At 36.2% G+C, this 19597-nt stretch overlaps 1 protein-coding gene across 12 annotated transcripts in view; it reads left to right on the plus strand.

Annotated features, from left to right (window-relative positions):
• MEF2C (myocyte enhancer factor 2C) overlaps nt 1-19272 on the plus strand; it is a 168903-nt gene extending 149631 nt beyond the window's left edge. For 10 of the 12 annotated variants that reach the window (XM_075932165.2, XM_075932166.2, XM_075932175.2 and 7 more), the window contains 4 exons: nt 1359-1531; nt 3614-3743; nt 4594-4729; nt 14116-19272. In XM_075932165.2, coding sequence (XP_075788280.1) covers nt 1359-1531; nt 3614-3743; nt 4594-4729; nt 14116-14437 — 761 coding nt within the window. In that variant the 3' untranslated portion in view covers nt 14438-19272. The remainder of the gene's footprint in view (nt 1-1358; nt 1532-3613; nt 3744-4593; nt 4730-14115) is intronic. The other 2 variants (XM_006132367.5, XM_075932173.2) reach the window with 1 other exon arrangement.
• The last annotated feature ends 325 nt before the right edge of the window (nt 19273-19597 follow it).

The raw sequence follows: 19597 nt of genomic DNA on the forward strand, positions 1-19597 counted from the left end.
TAAAATGTATGATTTAATATTCTGAGTACTCAGTCATGTTTAATTGCACAAATAAACAGGTTACATTACACCAAGAGGATATATCATTTTATTTATTGATATTCCTATGGTGCACTTGCCCAATTTAGCCTCAAACATGCCTCTGTGATATTCAGCTACCATCCCCATTTTATAGATGAAGAAACTTAGGGCCATATATGTTAGGTTACTTGTCCATGATTATGCAGAAAGTTGGTGTCAATGCAAAGAAGAGAATTTACATTTTCCAATTCCTAGGTCAGTGCCTTGCTTACAAGCCCATATTTCCTCATTATTTTTGAATATTTATCTCTGGTAATTATGAACTAAAAGTGAGCCTAGAATGGAATATTTTGTTTAATATTTGTTTCATTGAGATTCAGATGTGAGTGTTCCCTCTCTGTCTGCATTATAGATTTAATATTATTTAGCTCAGTGAAGTTTTATATAGTCTCTACTTCCCTTGATACCACAAAGTCAGAATTTGGAGAGCACATTACAAAGCCATCTCTTTTATCTGTGGATATGTGCAGGAGAAGGGTATTCATGGGTGAGCAGGAAACGATCTTGTTTTAGGTGGAATGGGAAGACATTAATTGCATCGCGATGCAAGCACTAGTATTATTTCAGTTACACAGGAAAAACTGCTTCCAAATTAGCACAATACGAAGCATTTGCCTGTCAGGATTATTTCAAGGATTTGCGGAAGGCAGGAGGAAAGATATCAGGGTATTTTCCAAATAAGGACATGCTCCTTCTCCCATTGAATTTATTGTTGACAAGATCAGGTCCTAAAAGTCAGGGGAAGAGAGTAGAAAAGCATTTAAGAGTCTTCCTATTCCTCCCCCGGCTTTTTCTGGAAATTATAGCCTTGCTATACTTGTTCTTTGTCTAAAAACAAAACAAAACCATGAACTGGAAAGGAGTGAGTCAGCCAAGTCACAATCCTCTTGTATTTGTCCATGAAAGCACGGCACAGTTTTCTGCATTTTTTTTTCAACCATAAGATTGTCTGACTATTCCTGACTCTACTTTGTAACAAAAGTTAGGTTTTCACTAATCTGAGTGCACAATACTCCTCAGTATAATAGTGTCAGATAATCACATTTTACTTCACTGAAAGGTCGACTGTCCTGAGAAAAAGTGTCTCAAAATCAGTTGTTCCAAATACCAGAGAAGTTATATTTTCACACATAGGCACTTACACTTTACCCATAGTAAGCTTTGTCAGTGTATATGCTTGTTTTGGTTAATATCAAGTTTTAATTTTCATGTACGCGAATCTCTGCTCCTCTTTGTCACATTCCGTTCTGTGTTTTTTTTTTTCCTTCAAAAAACAGGGAATGGGTATGGCAACCCCCGAAACTCACCAGGTCTGCTGGTCTCACCTGGCAACTTGAACAAGAATATGCAAGCAAAATCTCCGCCCCCAATGAATTTGGGAATGAACAACCGTAAACCAGATCTCCGAGTGCTTATTCCACCAGGCAGCAAAAACACAATGCCATCAGTGGTAATGCATTCCTCAGGCATTTCTTTTTTCCCTTCAAACTATGGCTGTTTCCAAGTAGACTCCTATTCATTTCCATGGGCTTTGGATCAGACCCTATATTCTGACATTGTCCAGTTCACTCTGCTGGTAGATTGGTCTCATTTCTATTTATATTTTATGAAATCCTTTTTACTTCCTCCCCCTTTCTACTCAATTAGAAAAAAGGGTAACTTTTCTGCACACACTGAATTTTCTAGTTACTGGAAAATCATTTCCTAGATTTGTTACAAGATTAAACTTAGTCTTATACATGGTCTGCAATTAACAACTTTGGTTTAATTCTGCACAACCAAAGTCTCAGCAAATGACAGAATAACCAGTAACAAATGAGTTGGAAATCTGTCATGCTGAGAACAAGGGTCATATTTTATAATGATGAGAAACAGTAATTATTCTTTAGAAGTAGTAAGAAACAGTGAAAGCATCTAACCTGGGAACTATGTATCTCCTTTCTGTGTTAACAAAGCTGAAGCAGAGGACTGTAAGATTGACTTATCAAGCGTTTCATGTTAGTGTCTTTCCTTTCTCTACAAAACAGTAAATCTTTCATGAGCGATGTAACATTAAAAGTGAGGATGATTAAAAAGGGATCCAGATAGTGAACTGAAGTGATGCTGTAAACACATTTTTCCATTATGTGACAAGCAAGCTATTTAAACAACTTGCAAGTTGGCTACTTTAACTTTGAATATTAAACTAAAGCTCCACAAACGTGATGCTTTCATCTTAAAAGATGAGGAGTAATAAATAACAGCCTCCTATGAAGCTACATTCGAGAAGACCAGAGCTGTGACAAGCTGTCTCCATCAAATGATTTATTCCAAGGACCTTAAAACTGATACCTTCCAAGGGATTCTTTGACTGGTCAGGTCTCTGGCACCAAGGTGCTGCTAAACAATCTTTGCAGCCACTGGGGCTGGAGAAAAATAATGAATAGTGAGACAAAGAGCTGTGCTGAAAACTGGATAGACTGTCTTCCCAATTGAGACAAATATCTCATTAGGAGGATAGAGAATGGCTTTATGAAATGTTATTTTTGTAGGCAGTGTTCAAAAATTATTTAACATGTTATGCCTATCAGATGAAGCTATTCATTGTGTTTGAAAGCTGTCTGCTGATAAATATTTACGTTCACTAATTATTAACACTCCTTTCCTATGCTCTCAGTCTGAGGATGTTGATCTGCTTTTGGTAAGTGGTAGTGATGCTCTCATCCTAATAATCCAAAAAAATATCAAGTTAGTGGTTAAAATAAAAATAAGCAATCCCAGTATTATCTAATATGGTATATAATTTAGGTGACAAGAATGGAATTGTTACCTATATTTTTCAGCCTCTGCATGTTAAAAAAGCCTTGAAAAGGAAGCTTATCTACTGTAAATATTTTGCTAGCATGCTAAAAAAATAGACTATTTTTTTTTAAGTGGCACATTTTATTAGGGTTTTTTTAAGTTTTCTCTGGACATTTTATAGTTTTTCCTGCAAGAATTTGAATTTCTTGGTCCAATTTTTTGTATTGAAATATCTAGTACTAAGAATTAAAGACAATTGTATAACTGCTTTGCTAGCTAATATTTTGAAGTTTTGCTGAGAAAAAATGAAGTAGCCAGAGCACCATCTGCTGGTGAAAGTTTATTATGTGATACTTCCACAATATTGCTTACTGAATTAAACATAAAATCCATTATTGCTGATTTTAATAAAAATTTTGCATTTGAATGAAAAGTAAAACAATGGAAGTTGAGTTTACATATTTCATCAGTTTTTCACGTGGTCTCTTCTACCTACAATAAAGCAATCTTACTTGTTACAAGTTTGGTTTCCTAGGAGATACTGATGTAATGCGTTACTATGGTGACAACTAATCTCTTGAAGGATTGTAAATGATAGGGTTGGCAGAGTTCATAAAAGCCACATGTTAAATGATTAATTTCATGAAATCTGTATCAAGTTGTATCGCATGCACAAAACATACTCTGAAATCCAATACATTTAACTGATTTAAACTGGTCAATAATTTGTTTATTTTATTTACTTTAAAAGAATCAGAGGATAAATAACTCCCAATCTGCTCAGTCATTGGCTACCCCAGTGGTTTCCGTAGCAACTCCTACTTTGCCAGGGCAAGGGATGGGAGGATACCCATCGGCCATTTCTACAACATATGGTACGGGTAAGTATCAATGTAAGATGTGAATAGTAGGGGAGAGCAAGATACTGACCTATGCAGTGACTCAGTAGTAATGAAATTCCTTAATGCATATTGGACCACTTTGAGTGGTTGAAAGCCTCATTAGCTTATACTTAGTCTATAAATGACTTAAGACATACAGCGATTCAAGTGACTACATTATTCTAATGGAAAACTGCTTTATAAAGCCTTTTTCTAAAGATTTTTGCTAAATAGTGTTGTTTGAAAAGACATTTTTTTGGACACACAAGTAAACCATACAGAAAATCACAACACACCATTACTAAGTAGACTAGATGGATATATAGACTGGATGCCTTTCTGGAAGATACACTGTCATCAAATATTAGTTCTTAGGCTCACAGCAGAGGTGAAACAAAAAACAGGACTATATAGCACTTTAAAGACTAACAAGATGGTTTATTAGGTGATGAGCTTTTGTGGGCCAGACCCACTTCCTCAGATCAAAAAGCAGAGGTGACTGGGTGAAATTCTCTGGCTTGAGCTATACAGAAGGTGATCTAATGCTCCCTTCTGGCCTTAAAGACTGTTAATCTATAATGCATGGCAATGAAGGCTGTATGGGCCAAGCATGTTTCTGGATCGCTATGTCCAGAAAGGCGTCCATAAATTAGAGGATGTTATTTGCTCCTAAAATGATTAATTGGCTTAAGAAAAGGCTCCTGGTTTGTTGGTGCAATTTAATACCACTTGCATAATGATGATAAAAAAACTGATTACAGTATGTATGAAAATTTAAATTGTGGTGCTACTTACTGTTTATTTCCCTTAATTCTCATTTAGTTATTGTCTGTTCTGTTTTGATACCTAGAATACTCACTGAGTAGTGCAGACTTATCATCTCTCTCTGGGTTTAACACAGCCAGTGCTCTTCATCTTGGTTCAGTAACTGGCTGGCAACAGCAGCATCTACATAACATGCCACCATCTGCCCTCAGTCAATTGGGGTAAGCAATATTACTTACATTATCATATCATTTTACATTACCTTAATACTGTTTTGAGTGAGAAACAATGTTTTTTATAACCCAATTAATCCCAAACCCTAAGTGAGATAAAATATCAACAAAGGCCTACTGTGTGTATAAGCGCCACTTTCAAAATACAAAGCTTGAAAATTGGTATCAATCAAAAGTTTGTCAGGTAGCTAAACTACAATCATATTTCATAGCACTTTCTTAGTGTTTTGGGAAAGTGTACTCTTATCTATCTAATCCTTCACTTGTCTAAGTGATATTTTATTTCCAAAACAGGACAAAACAGTACTCTTATAATTGTGCTTCTTTTGCTTTGTGTTTCCCTTAAGCTTTTGGATTCCACATAGTTCAATGTGCACTTTTACAGTAAACTTTGCAAATTTGCTGCGTATTTTTAAATCACTGATAAATAAGAAGAGCGTAATGATTTGACCTGAGATGAATCCATAACCTTGTCTAATAATCATATACTTCCATCTGCTTAGCTGTGACTTGCAAGTTTTATTATTTGGAACTGCATTATAGAAGGATAACATAATTGTGACTAAGAATCTGGCAGCAGATAAATCTAATTTTGGTTTGCCTGTGTCTAAGAGAACATGTATTTGTGCCCTCTAGTGGCATTTTCAGTATATTTCTCTGGTAGATGTGAAGCCTGCAATAAAACAATCATGTATGGTTTAAATATTTTATAAAAAGTGGAATTTACGTGAGCAAAACAACCTAGTTAATTGAACAAACAAAAAAGAATTGGCTGATTAAAATAAATTTTAAGGGCCTGATTTTAGATATACTGATCTCCTGAAATTCCTAGTGAGCCAGCTCCTCGGGGTATGCTAGCATTTCAAACATTGTAGATGAAGGTATGGCCAGACATGCTTGAATTGGAAGTTGTTCATTGAGAAAAGTACAAATTAAAAAGTGACTGAATATATCAACTAGTATAGTTGCAGTTCACTGGCATTTGAAGTATTAAATCAAGCTTTTTTAAAAAAAAGACAACTGTTATCTATAAACTTTAATTTTTGGCAAGACTGCTGACATAATCTGAAAGTATTTAACGCTGTACATATTAAATGTTAAAATTCTCTTTGTAATTTATCAGACTAAGTTTTATAACTTTCTGTAATTTCCCTCATGTGCCACTGGATTGGGCTTTTAGAGAAATAGCTAAACAAAGGCTTAAAAAATATATACTTTTTCAATAACACTTTAGCAGAAATAAGAGATACATAGTTACAGATATTAATTGCATAAACACATACAATCAAAAATGTGGTGATTTAGAAAAAATAGTGTTAATACATCTTCATTATTCCTTCCTTATTACTTTTCTTTTTGAGGCCTGCATTTTTTTTGTGGCAAACATGTTAACTGTACACAGCAGGGCCGATAGCCTGGCCAGGCCCTGGGCAAGAGTGGGCCCTGCTTTGTGCCCTAAGCAGACCTCACCACTGCCCGGAGAGCACCATGCCTCCCCTATGCAGCCCTCAGTGATGCCCAGAGGGTGGCACTTTGGCAGCGATTTAAAGGGCAGCAGCAGCTGAGTGCTCTGGGCCCTTTTGTATCTCCGGACTCTGGGACAGTTTCTCCCTTTGCCCTCCCTTACCTCTGTGGCCATGTCTGTACATCTAGGGATATAAAATCCCAAGGAAACTGAAAACTCACATGTTAGCTATCAATGTATAACTTACTGTAAAGTTGATTGTTAGTTTAGGATTTAATTTATTTGTTTTGTTCACCAAATAGTCTTGTTATGAAAAACCATTGAAAACAATGTGCTTTTTTAGATAGATATGTAACACTGTATGTTTCTAATTCATATCACAAAAAATGTAATGACTGTGCGTAGTGGAACACATTCAGTGTTGCTGGTCTTAAAATTATTTTCTCAATAATTTTCAAGTGAAGTTAGTACAATGGCAACCACTTCATTAACAGCCCCAGTAGAGTCTTCCACTCACTCAGAAAATAAGCATAATTTTGTTTTATTTTGCATATTGAAATTTATATACAAAAGCAACTATCTTAAGCACGGGGTGATTTAACAATTTCTTTGAAATGCACAGTTTAAACACAAATTTATAAAACCAAACCTAGCCCACATAGGCAGAAGAATCAGCTAATTAGAACTTCCAAAAATATAAAGACATGTCCACTCTCTGTAAGAACCCCATTTACCCAAACTCCTCAACCATTCTCAGAAACTTGAGCAAGCAGATTGAAAAGACTTGACCTGCCTTTAAATTCCTGTACTATATTAGTTGAAAGAGGTCAGTTCCAGGGGCTACAAAGGTTGAAGAAATAAGTTAACACGTTCAGAACTAGCGTGTTTATTTGGAGGAGGCTAGGAGAACTGTGTTCTGTTAAATAAGCTTTGGGAAAGATCTGTGATATGTCTCAGACAGGGCAGAGTTAATAAGGGAGACATGCAAATTCTCCAGGGGACTCTGTTACCAGCACCAATAGTAGCAGTACAAAGCAGCTCATGTTCCACTCCATATGGCACAGAAGCACAGATTGTATTACAGCTTATCACAGGTGTTCTGTCACAGGTGATCCCCCATGGATCTCTGGCCACCGACAGCTGCTGTTTTGGCAACATTGTCTGAACAGCTTAAGATGAGTGCAGAACGACTGCTGTTCATCTTGATCCAGTCATTGACTGGACAACAATACTAGTGCCCATGTGCCTGAACAGTGTCTTGAACAGTTTCTAAGGACATCACAGTAGTACAGAGCCCATGTCTGTTCAGTCCTTTGCCTTTTTTTTAACCAGCTCTATAATTGATCTAAAAATAAATTCGAAATTTTTATTAATAAAAAATGCTCCTGTTTTTGACATCTCTTCTCTGTGAACTACCTGTTTTAGGTTGATCAGCAAAAGCTATGAGTTGTTGGTCACTGCTCACCAGAAGTGGCTATGAGCTTTCACCTACAAGTGAAAGATTCTGTATCCATTTGCCAATTTCTCAAGCCACAGGCATGGCATACATGATAAACATTCCGCCTTGTCCATAATTATCAATTTCATTTTCTGCTTTGAATGTTGGCTACAGTCAAAAGAGTAGGTTTCATAAATAAAAATGCAGGTTTAAATACTCAAACACAATATTTATTCCAACTAATTTTGTTATAGAGACAACAAAACAATACATACTGTTTGTATGTATAACAGTAGAAGCATCCCCAAATCTTTCTCAATCTTATTGAACAAAGCATTGGCTCAGATCCACAGGTTTGCTCCAGGATTATTGACTAACTAGTTAGTAGTTAAAACAATAACATTCTCAAGGTCTTCGTCAATATCCAGTGCTAAGCTCTAAGTACCTTCACTCACACACATACAAATATATATATATATGTTCTGCGGTAAGGAGGAAAGCAAAACCAGACACAAAGCCCTAGAGGTGGGGCCTGAGAGGAAAGAAAGTGCTGTATGGGATGGTCTCCTCTTGCTACATATAGCTATCTTTCCCTCTCCATGAAAACCAGTGTTGGCAAAGACCCATACATTCGCCAATAATACCTATGCCCAAACCCATCCTGACTCAAGTTCCAACTGGAAGTTAAAAGAGATGGTGACCTATACAGAATATACCTCACTGATATACATAAGATCAAAGCTCCCTTTACAGATTCCTTCCATCCTGGCATTCCTAGCCCTCTCACAGGAAACCCAGGCTCACTGTACTTTCTAAAAAACCTTCCATCCCAAAGAAGGGAATCATATTTGCCCCACTTCATGTACATCAAATAATCTCTGTGTGCCACTCAGATTTCAATGTGCACTGAGGTTTAACTTTTAAGTATATTCTCCTTTATTATCCTTATGAAATTAAATGTTTTCTGTCCATTATATGAAGATTACTAAATTAGAATCACTGTGAGCGGACTATAAGACCATAAGAATTGCCATATTAAGTCAGACCAATATATATAATTGAAATAACGGAACAGAAAAGGGCAATTATTAGATGATCCATATCCTGTCATCCAGTCCCAGCTTCTGGAAGTCAGAGGTTTAGGGATGCCCAGAGCATGGGTTTGAATCCTTGGCTAATAACCTTTGATGGATCTATCCTCAATAAACTTAGCTAATTCTTTTCAAACCTGGTTAGACTTTAGGTCTTCATAGCATTCCTTGACAAAGTGTTCCACAGGCTGACTGTGTTGAGTAAAGAAGTACTTCTTTATGTTTGTTTTAAACCTGCTGCATATTAATTTTATTAGGCAGACTCTGGATCTTGTGTTATGTGAAGGAGTGAATAACACTTCCTTTTTCACTTTCTCCACAGGAGTCATGATTTTATAGTCTGTCATATGCTCCTGTAGTCGTCTCTTTTCTAAACTCAGCAGTCCCAGTCTTTTTAATCTCCCCTCATAGAGAAGCAGCTCTATACCCCTACTCTTTTTGGTTACCCTTCTCTGTACATTTTACAGTGTTAATATATATGTATTAAATGGGTCGACCAGAACTGCATGCAATAGTCAAGGTCTGTGGGTACTATGGCTTTATATAGTGGCATTATATTTTCTGTCTTATTATTTGTCCCTTTCATAAAATGTCCTAACATTTTGCTAGCTTTTTTTTGACTATCATTGGACACTGAGCAGATGTTTTCAGTGATCTATCAACAGTGACTTCAAGATCTTTGTCTTGAGTGATAACAGCTAAGTAAAACCCTATCATTTTGTGTGTGTATAGTTGGGATGTTTTTCACCTAATTTTGTGAGATCCTTTTGTAAAGTTTTGCAGTCAGCTCTGGACTTAACTGCCATGAGTAGATTTACACTGTCTACGAACTTTGCCACCTCACTGTTTACTCCATTTCCCAGATCATTTATGAATACGTTGAAGAGCACGGTTTCTAATATAAATCCTTGAGGACCTTTGCTATTTATTTCTCTCCATTTGAAAACTGATCACTGATCATATCTTTTAACCAGTTTCTGATCCACAAGAGGATCTTCCCTCTTATTCAGTGACTGCTTACTTTGTTTAAGAACCTTTGGTGAGGGACTTTGTCAAAGGTTTTCTGAACATCCAAATATACTGTGATGACTGATTCATCCTTGTCCTCTTGTTTTCTGCCACTCTCAAAGAATACAAGTAGGTTGGTGAAGCATTATTTCCCTTTACAAAACTGAATTGACTCTTCATCAACATATTATGATTATTTGTGTGCCTGATAATTCAGCTAGTTGATAGTTTCAACCAATTTGCTGGCATTATCTGATTGATAATTGATAGTAATTCTATAGAACTCTTTAAAATTAAATAATTTTCTTTTGCCCTTTATGTTTCAAGCAGGTTACTGTGTTATTCAAAAGACAAAGATAATATTAGCCTGGGTCCATACAGTGTATTTTTATGAAGGTAAAATAAGCATTTTTTATAAAATAAACATTGGGATTTGTGCCATTAACATGCAAAGGCAAAACCAGGTATTTACCTCATGCTGAATTTGGTAAAAAGCACCTATATCCTTTGACAGTGAAGAAATCAGATCCATCCTTCATGTAGCTGCAATCTCCCATCTTGAATTCTAAATCTTACTCACATTGGCTATCTATATCCATGCATAGTGGGCTATTATCACTTGTAATGAACCACATCTGCTTATAACCCACAAAGTTTTGGCTAATGAAGACTAAAGAGACAAGTTTTCACAATGGTTCCTGAATGTCTATACCAAAAGTAACGTACATTAGCGTGCAGTAGCATCAGCTGTATTTCTCAGGAGTTGCACTCATTCTATCTCTCTTTCAGAAATGTGCTACTAATGGAAACTGTAACATATAACATCATACAATGAAGGTAAAGAGATATAAATCAGTGTGTAAACTCTATAGACATATCATGGGTTTATATCACAGGTAGTACCAAATTGTATCTCCAGATCCCAACACTTCCTATGTTGAGGAATTTTAAATTCCGAGCCAACTTTTGTGTCCACCCCCACTTTTAGTCTAAAGTAGTTATTAAACTGCGAGCCTGCTCCCCCAAGAAAAGCTTAAACCTTTCTTAAGGGGAAAAATTGATACAAAAAAGAAAAAACACAGGAATATATATTTTTATTTTATGTTGGATTTTTTCATCAAGTTCTCAGCCAAAGTAGAATGTTTTACTAAGTAGAAATGGCCAAGACTGAAATGAACAGGCAGTTTTTTCCACACATTTAAAACATACTTCCAAAATGCAAAGGAAAATACATAGTTTGCCTTCAGATTGTCTTCTTAAAAAGACCTCACTGCACTTTTTAAGCCCTTTGCATCAATGAGCCCTGCAACATGCTTGGGGGGAGAATACAGGGCTATTTTTCACAAACATTGTGACAATTAGTGATAAAAGCATTTGATATAATTTCAGTGGAGAAGCTGAATTGTTTCAAGTAGTTGTATCATTCTCTAGAGTTACAGTAGATGTGGCCTAAACACAATACCCCACAAATATTGCCTCACCATTAAAGCTCTTGAAATTATGTGTTTCGGGAGTCTAATTTCAGCCTGATTGGTTGCTCTCAACTGAAACCATGCCTCAAAAAATAATAAGAATTACTCACTAAGAAAGATATTTTTAAGACACAAATATTAAAATAGGAAATTCAGTTTTGGCCAGTAGGTGGTGCTTTTGCACAAAACATTCTTCAAAGGCAAGTGGTGTCATTCCCCCTTATTTTATAATAATGAACATTTTTTCCTGTTTTCTTTCCCTCCCACACATTGCAGCTTACAAATGCCTCTAACCTGTGCAAACAACTACATCACCAAAAAAATATTAGAATATGCATTTAGTGTTCTTTCTTTCTTTCTTTCTTTCTTTCTTTCTTTCTTTCTTTCTTTCTTTCTTTCTTTCTTTCTTTCTTTCTTTTTGTAATGGTAATAAAGTGAGAACTATCATTTTTGTTGGTGTTTATGGTGCTCTTTGTATAAAATGGGAGTGCCCACATGCAAAGCATTATATTCCCCTGACACCCACAATTACATTTCAGCTAAAAGTCTTTGGTATCTTATTGGCTAAAAAATACAAATCATATTTTGACTTTAGAATTCTTAAATCTGTAGCACAGATTAATATATCAAATCCTAATCTGCCTAGGATAAGTCATTCTGCCGCTCTACTCTGCACTAGTTAGGCCTCAGCTGGAGTACTGTGTCCAGTTCTGGGCACCACATTTCAAGAAAGATGTGGAGAAATTGGAAAGGGTACAGAGAAGAGCGACAAGAATGATTAAAGGTCTGGAGAACATGACCTATGAAGCCAGGCTTCATGAACTGGGCTTGTTTAGTTTGGAAAAAAGAAGATTAAGGGGGGACATGATAGCGGTTTTCAAATATCTAAAAGGGTGTCACAAGGAGGAAGGAGAAAATTTGTTCCTCTTGGTTTCTGAGGACAGGACAAGGAGTAATGGGCTTAAAGTGCAGCAGGGGAGGTTTAGATTGGACATTAGGAAAAAATTCCTAACTGTCAGGGTGGTCAAATATTGGAATAAATTGCCAAGGGAGGTGGTGGAATCTCCTTCTCTGGAGATATTTAAGAACAGGTTAGATAGACATCTGTCAGGGATGGTGTAGACGGAGCTTGATCCTGCCTTGAGGGCGGGGGGCTGGACTCGATGACCTCTCGAGGTCCCTTCCAGTCCTATTATTCTATGATTCTATGATTCTATGATTTTTTAATATTAATTCCTTTCAATGTTCAACTAAATTAAACTCTTCATTTTTGAAGTTAAAAATCTTACATAGTTTGCAATATCATGTACATTGCTATTCATCATTGTGAAAAATACTTTTGTGCATCTAAACTAATTTGATTGATCTCAACAGAAACTCCTTCTCACATCAACCCCAATGCATACATGCATAGACATATGGATATGAATCAGCAACTAGTTAAGAGAGGAAACAAATGAAAGGAATAAATGATCAGTGTTCACAGAGAGAGGGGTAAATAGTGATCCCCCAAGGATCTGTTCTAGGTCCAGTGCTATTCAACATATTCATAAATGATCTAGGGGAAAAAAAGAATAAATGGTGAAGCTGCAAAATTTGTAGATGATACAAAACAACTCAGCGTAGGTAAGTCCAAAGCTGACTGTGAAGAGTTACAAAGGGATCAGACAAAACTGAGTGACTGGGACAAAATGGCAGATTAAATTAAATGTTGATGTAGGCAAAAAAACCACACATTGCAAAGCAACTATACATGCAAAATGACAGGCTTTAAATTAGCTGCTACCACTCAAGAAAGAGATCCTGGAGTCATTGTGGATAGTTCTCTGAAAACATGCACTGCATATGAAGCTTCAGTCAAAAAAGCTAACAGAATAGGAACCTTTAAGAAAGAGACAGATAATAAGTCAGAAAATATCATAATGCCACTATATAAATCCATTTTATTTCTACATCTTGAATACTGCATACAGTTCTGGTTAACTCATCTCTAAAAGATACATTAGAATTGGCAAAAGTACAGAGAAGGGCACCAAAAATTAGTGAATGTAACAGCTTCTATATGAGGAGAGACTGAAAAACTGGGACTGTTCATCTTAGAAAAGAAATGACTAAGAGGAACATAACAGACATCTATAAAATCATGACTGTCATGGAGAAAGTGAATAAGAAAGTGTTAATTATCCATTCCTATTACAAGAACGAGGGGTCACTCAATGAAATTAATAAGCAGCAGGTTTAAAACAAACTTCAAGAAGTATTTCTTCACACAATGCATAGTGAATCTGTGAGGATGTTGTGAAGGCCACAGGTATAATTGGTTTTTTTTTTAAAGAATTAGCTAAATTCATGGAAGATGGGTCTACCAATGATGATTAGCCAAGATGAGTAGGGATGCAACCCCATGCTCTGGATGTCCCTAAACTTCTGATTTACAGACACTGAATCTGGATGACAGATGGATCACTCAATAATTGCGCTGTTCTGTTTATTCCCTCTGAAGATCTGGCCCTGGTCACTGCCATAAGACAGAATAACTAGACAGACCACTGGTCTGACTCAGAAATGTCATTCTTATGTTCTAATATTCATCAATTATAAAGAAAATGGTAGTGGTTTCAATAGTGCAAAGGCTCAGTATCCAATTTATCTCAGAACTTACCAAAAAAGTAAACTTTCTTTGTAGGCTATACCATTGAGCCATTCAAGAAGGTCATGTCTGTTGTGATGCCTCCCACACCTTTCACTGGGTCTCAATATTTCTTAGGGATTATTTCTCATGTTCTTGACATGCACTGTTATCCATGAGTCTTTAAACTGATATTTTGGGCAAGTGTTTATACATTGCTGGGGGCTCCATGCCTCCTCAGTCTGTAACTGGGTTTCCTTTCCTCCTACAGAGCTTGCACTAGCACTCATTTATCTCAGAATACAAATCTCTCCCTGCCTTCTACTCAAAGCCTCAACATCAAGTCAGAACCTGTTTCTCCTCCTAGAGACCGTACCACCACACCCTCGAGATACCCACAGCACACGCGCCATGAGGCGGGGAGATCTCCTGTTGACAGCTTGAGCAGCTGTAGCAGCTCATATGATGGAAGCGACCGAGAGGATCATCGGAACGAATTCCACTCCCCAATTGGACTCACCAGACCTTCGCCGGACGAAAGGGAAAGCCCCTCTGTCAAGCGCATGCGGCTCTCTGAAGGATGGGCAACATGATAACATTATTACCTATTAGTTTTTTTCTTGCGGTGTGTGTGTGCTATACCTTAATGGGGGTGGGGGGTCGATATGCATTATATGTGCTGTGTGTGGAAAAAAAGTCAGGTACTCTGTTTTGTAAAAGTACTTTTAAATTGCCTCAGTGATACAGTATAAGGATAAACAGAAATGCTGAGATAAGCTTAGCACTTGAGTTGTACAACAGAACACTTGTACAAAATAGATTTTAAGGCTAACTTCTTTTCACTGTTGTGCTCCCTTGCAAAATGTATGTTACAATAGATAGTGTCATGTTGCAGGTTCAACGTTATTTACATGTAAATAGACAAAAGGAAACATTTGCCAGAAAGTGGCAGACTTTACTGAGAGAGAAAGCAGCTGTTATGCAACATATAGAAAATGTACAGATGTTTTGACAGACCCAGCAATGGGTGGCCATGAATAAATGCTTGAAAGAGACTGGGTCACCTACCATACCTAAAATGCTCACAAACATGCAGGCATATCATTGGAGTATGGCACTCAGTTAAAAGGATCAAAGACATGTAAAAGAGGACCATACTTGTAAAAATGTTGAGTTTGAGGGCTAAACATATTTAATTTTTAAAATTCTGGGTCTGCATCACTTATTAAATAAAAAATATAAAAATATGTACATTACATTTTGCTTATTTTCATATTAAAAAGTAAGACAGAGTTTGCAAAGCATTTGTGGCTTTTTGTAGTTTCCTCAAGCCAAAATGTGTTTTTTCCTTGATAGCTTCGCTAATATTTTAAATAGTCCTGAAGAAAACAGAGGACTTTTTTTTGTATAGAAAGCACTACCCTAAGCCATGAAGAACTCCATGCTTTGCTAACCAAGATAACTGTTTTCTCTTTGCAGAAGTTTTGTTTTTGAAATGTGTATTTCTAATTATATAAAATATTAAGAATCTTTTAAAAAATCTGTGAAATTAACATGCTTGTGTATAGCTTTCTAATATATATAATAATTATGGTAATAGCAAAAGTTTTTGTTATCTTAATAGTGGGGGGATTATATATGTGCAGTTGCACATTTAAGTAACTATTTTCCTTTGGTTTTCTTTCACTCTGCATACATTTTACGGATTCAAAGTCAGCAGTCAAAAGACTAATCTGTAAAAGGTTAGAATTTACCCAAGATATAACAACCTAAATCATTTTAATATAACATTTACAAACCATTGGGTGAACTGAGATCCATTGTATATACTGATTAGTTCTTTCATGCTGCTTTGTGCATTGTAACAAGTTCAGGGCCCAGATATTACTTATGTCCTGCATATCTTGTAGTTTTCCACAATTAAATGACAAAATGGCATAACTTGGCCTTTTCTCATAAATTAAATGAACCTGATATTCTGCCTGCTAGATTTGGATCTCTTAACACTGCCAGGTATATGAACGCAGGTGAAGAGTTCCCTAAGTAGTAGAGAAGGAGTCAAAAGTGAAGAATTGACACAGAAACAAAAGTTACAGAGTTTTTTAACCTTAGAGACATTAGGGTGGTCAAAAAAAGAAGCATACAAAAGAAGATTTATCTTGTACAACCAGTACTTACCCAACAGCCCTTCATCATCATTCTTGCAGCCCTTATTGGTCACACTGTCACACAGAGGGAATGTTGTTGAACAATGTCTCCTGTGTATTTCACATAAATAGGTTTTGCATAGGGCATCCACCATTTTCTTCCACCATGTATTATTCTTTAGTCAAAAGAGTTTATATAGAAGGAATATTCCATTCATTTTAATTCTCTTTGTCCCTCATGTACTAGTACAGGAAAATGGTGGAATACAGGATTTTTAGTTCAGCATTTATATTCAGTGGATTTGTTTTGTTGGTGGGATTTTTTTTAAGCTATTCCCCTTTAAGAATGTGGTGCCATTGTAAAACTGGCAATATTTCTTTTTTTCAAGAGTAATTTTGTCTCCCACTTAAATGCATTGGCACTGCAAGGAATATAGCTTCAATAGCTAAGTATCAACATGAAGAGGTTACATTAAGGCAGGGTGACTCAACATACAGCCCGTGGGCTGCATGAGGCCCAAGACCCGTTTGTTTGCAGCCCGCAGTGCAGTTTGGGTTTGCGTGGGGCTCAATATGAGGCCTGTAGGTGGGATCCTTTGAACATGGCCTTTACTGGGAACACACTCCACAACGATGAGTCAATATAATGGTCTTCTGCTGATATGCATTTTAGCAGTTAAATTCCTGGACTGTCATTGCTCATTAAAAGTGATATCATATGGCTGGAAATCGGGTAAATATTGCATTTTATTAATACCAGCAGAACTGACGTAACTGGAGCCTGCGTGTTGTGTAGTCCTGCCTTAATCTTTCTATTCATGCCTGTCAGTGAGAAAAAAGCTATTTTCATATATATGCATATATATTTACATGTATATGCAACCACGCTTAAGTTGCAGCCCTTGGCATGTGCTGTGAGTATCATTGTGGTCCCCAGGGCTTCCAAAGTTGAGTAGCCCAGCGTTAAGGGAAATATACTCTCTATTCCCTGTCAATACGTTCAGTTGCTGTTCACTGCTCTTTGATAAAGTCTACCTCTTTGTGGTAGCAAATGGTGTAGAGTGTACATTGTTCACTGTCACTTGGGCTCTTCCTTTATATGCAACCAAATTATAAATGCACACTTGGTCATGCAGATACTAGTGCATTGCTATGTATTTTTGATGCTCTCTAGGCAGAATAACGTGTTACTAGTGCATCCATCCTGTCTCATAGCACAAATCTGTGGGATAAGAAAAAGATATGCGTGCATAACAAAAAAGTAAGACTAGGGCTCATAATTAATTTTTTAAAACACAAAACTTTTTCAAATAAATTTCCAACCCATAAAATTAACCTACTCTCATATTGTCAGTCTGACATTTTTAAATTTTAATGTATCTAAAATATGCAAATATATTACAAATGTAACTTGCCATTTTAAAAAAACTTAGGTTTCTCAGTATTGTTCGTCAGAAGGCAAGGGAGTCAGTCTATTGAAATATGAAGAATAGCCATATTAATACAATTTGCCTCAGCAACACAAGGAAAAGGAAATTTGAGATTCTAGGGCAGTCGTGATATAACATATGTGACCTTAAGTAACTCGCAGAAAGTAGCATGAAAGGTATTGCCGTGGCAATTTTTAGTAATTCTGACCATGGTTTTATATTAATACAAATAGAATCACATGAAAACGGATGCCAGTCGTCCCTTTTGTTCCTGCTACTGAGCTCAACTAAAGTATAGTGGCAAGATAGTGGGGGAGAATACATATTTGTGAACTGATCTAATAAAAAGAAGCACAACTTTGATTGTGAAGTAACTTTCTGTAAACTATAACTGTCTACTTTTACCTGTTCCTTTATCTGTAACTTACCATGTATTGTGTTTGCAAAGGTAATTTGGGTTTATTGTGTGATTCCTTTGTATCTAAGGAGTTTGGGGCAGAGCCCTAAAAGAGTATTAACATTTACTTTACATTAATCCATGCTAGATAATGTTTTAGGCAACATTCTTAATTGCAAGTTCAATACCTTAAGTGGCATATTTTACATCTCCAAGTATTGTTGTAGCCAAACTAAGCTTTATTTTAAAAGGTGTGTTTCAGTTAGCCCAACGGCTGGCAACGATGATATGATATGCACAGTTGCACAATCTGTATATTTTATGCATTGTTGCCTTTCACGATAGAGATTTTATCATTTTAGTGTTTTTTCAAAAATTGTGTTTTATAACAAAATGGCTTATATTTTTCCCAAAAGTGGAATTTAATGGTTTTTAATGAATAATATAAAAAATCTGTTGTTCTCAAATCTTTTTCAGGTAAAGCTAAAGCAAGAATAAAACAACTCAATATATTGTTCTCAAGAATGTCAATCCTTTTGTATTGTATGTATTACCCTATATACCCATCTTTTAACTAGAGACGTACCAATGCTATTTTGTTTTCTTTTTCCTCTCTTTCTCTTAGAAAATAAATGCTTTGTAATATTTTAAAAGCCACTTGAAACCTCAATAAAGGCTGTTGCCTAAACATGGCATACTTCATCTGTTCCTGTTTATGCCATCTGCTGTGATGTCATCACTTATATGGCATTAATTTCCTGCCACTACAGATCTCTTGAAGGACTAATTGAACATTGGTATCTATTAGAATTCTTCAGACTGTAGATGTAATTAAAAGGCTTTTGTTAATATATTTTAACCAAAGATGTGGAGCAATCCAAGCTTTGAGCCACACCTTCAGCTCAAAATTCTCTATCTGATTACTTTTATAATCAGGTGTTGCATTTTCCCTTCCCTGCTCATACCTCAGACTGATCCATACCTCAGTTTGATTCAAAGAGGTCAGTTCAATGATAAATAAAAAATGCAGTACCTGTGTCCTCTGTGGAGTAAATCATGTAAACCCCGAGTTACCTTACGCATTATACTTGGATTGCTTCAGATGGTTTGTTGTATCCTTTTTTTTTTTTTTTTTCTTTCCCTGCTTCTTCTTTTTCTGGGAATTTGTTCCCATTAAACAATGGTAATTAAAAAGTAGCTTGTAAATGGGTGGCATACAAGCATTTGCAACAAGTATTAAATTAGAGGCTCAAAGCGGCATAAGCTGGACTTTGTCGCCACTAGATGACAAGATGTTATAACTAAGTTAAACCACATCTGTGTATCTCAAGGGACTTAATTCAGCTGTCTGTAGTGAACAAAAATGGGAAAATTTCACAAGTTTCTCCTGCTGGAAATAAGGTATAATTTGTATTTTGCAGACAAATCAGTAAAGTTACTGGCTTTCTTAGTGATACAGTGTCTGTGGTGCATTTTTTATTGATTATGTGATGTTTTGTTGTTTAACTGTAAGCTACTGTAACACTTTTTAAAAACAACCTTGCAACAAACAATTACAACTTCTGCCAATGTTTTCTATATTTGACTCCTAATTGCTGTAAAACGTTAATTAATCTGTATACTTACAGAGGCCCCTTTACCACAGTATCTCAGTGCCTCACAAATGTTAATGAATTTACCTTCACATCATCCCTGTGAGGCAGGGAAATTATCAGGCCTCCCCTGTCTCTTTACAGACAAGAATCTAAAGCAGAGAGAGGTCAGGCCAGGCTCTGATAT

This window comes from Pelodiscus sinensis, chromosome 6, assembly GCF_052426305.1.
Source record: "Pelodiscus sinensis isolate ZL-2025 chromosome 6, ASM5242630v1, whole genome shotgun sequence".
In the NCBI taxonomy this organism is placed as follows: Eukaryota; Metazoa; Chordata; order Testudines; family Trionychidae; genus Pelodiscus; species Pelodiscus sinensis.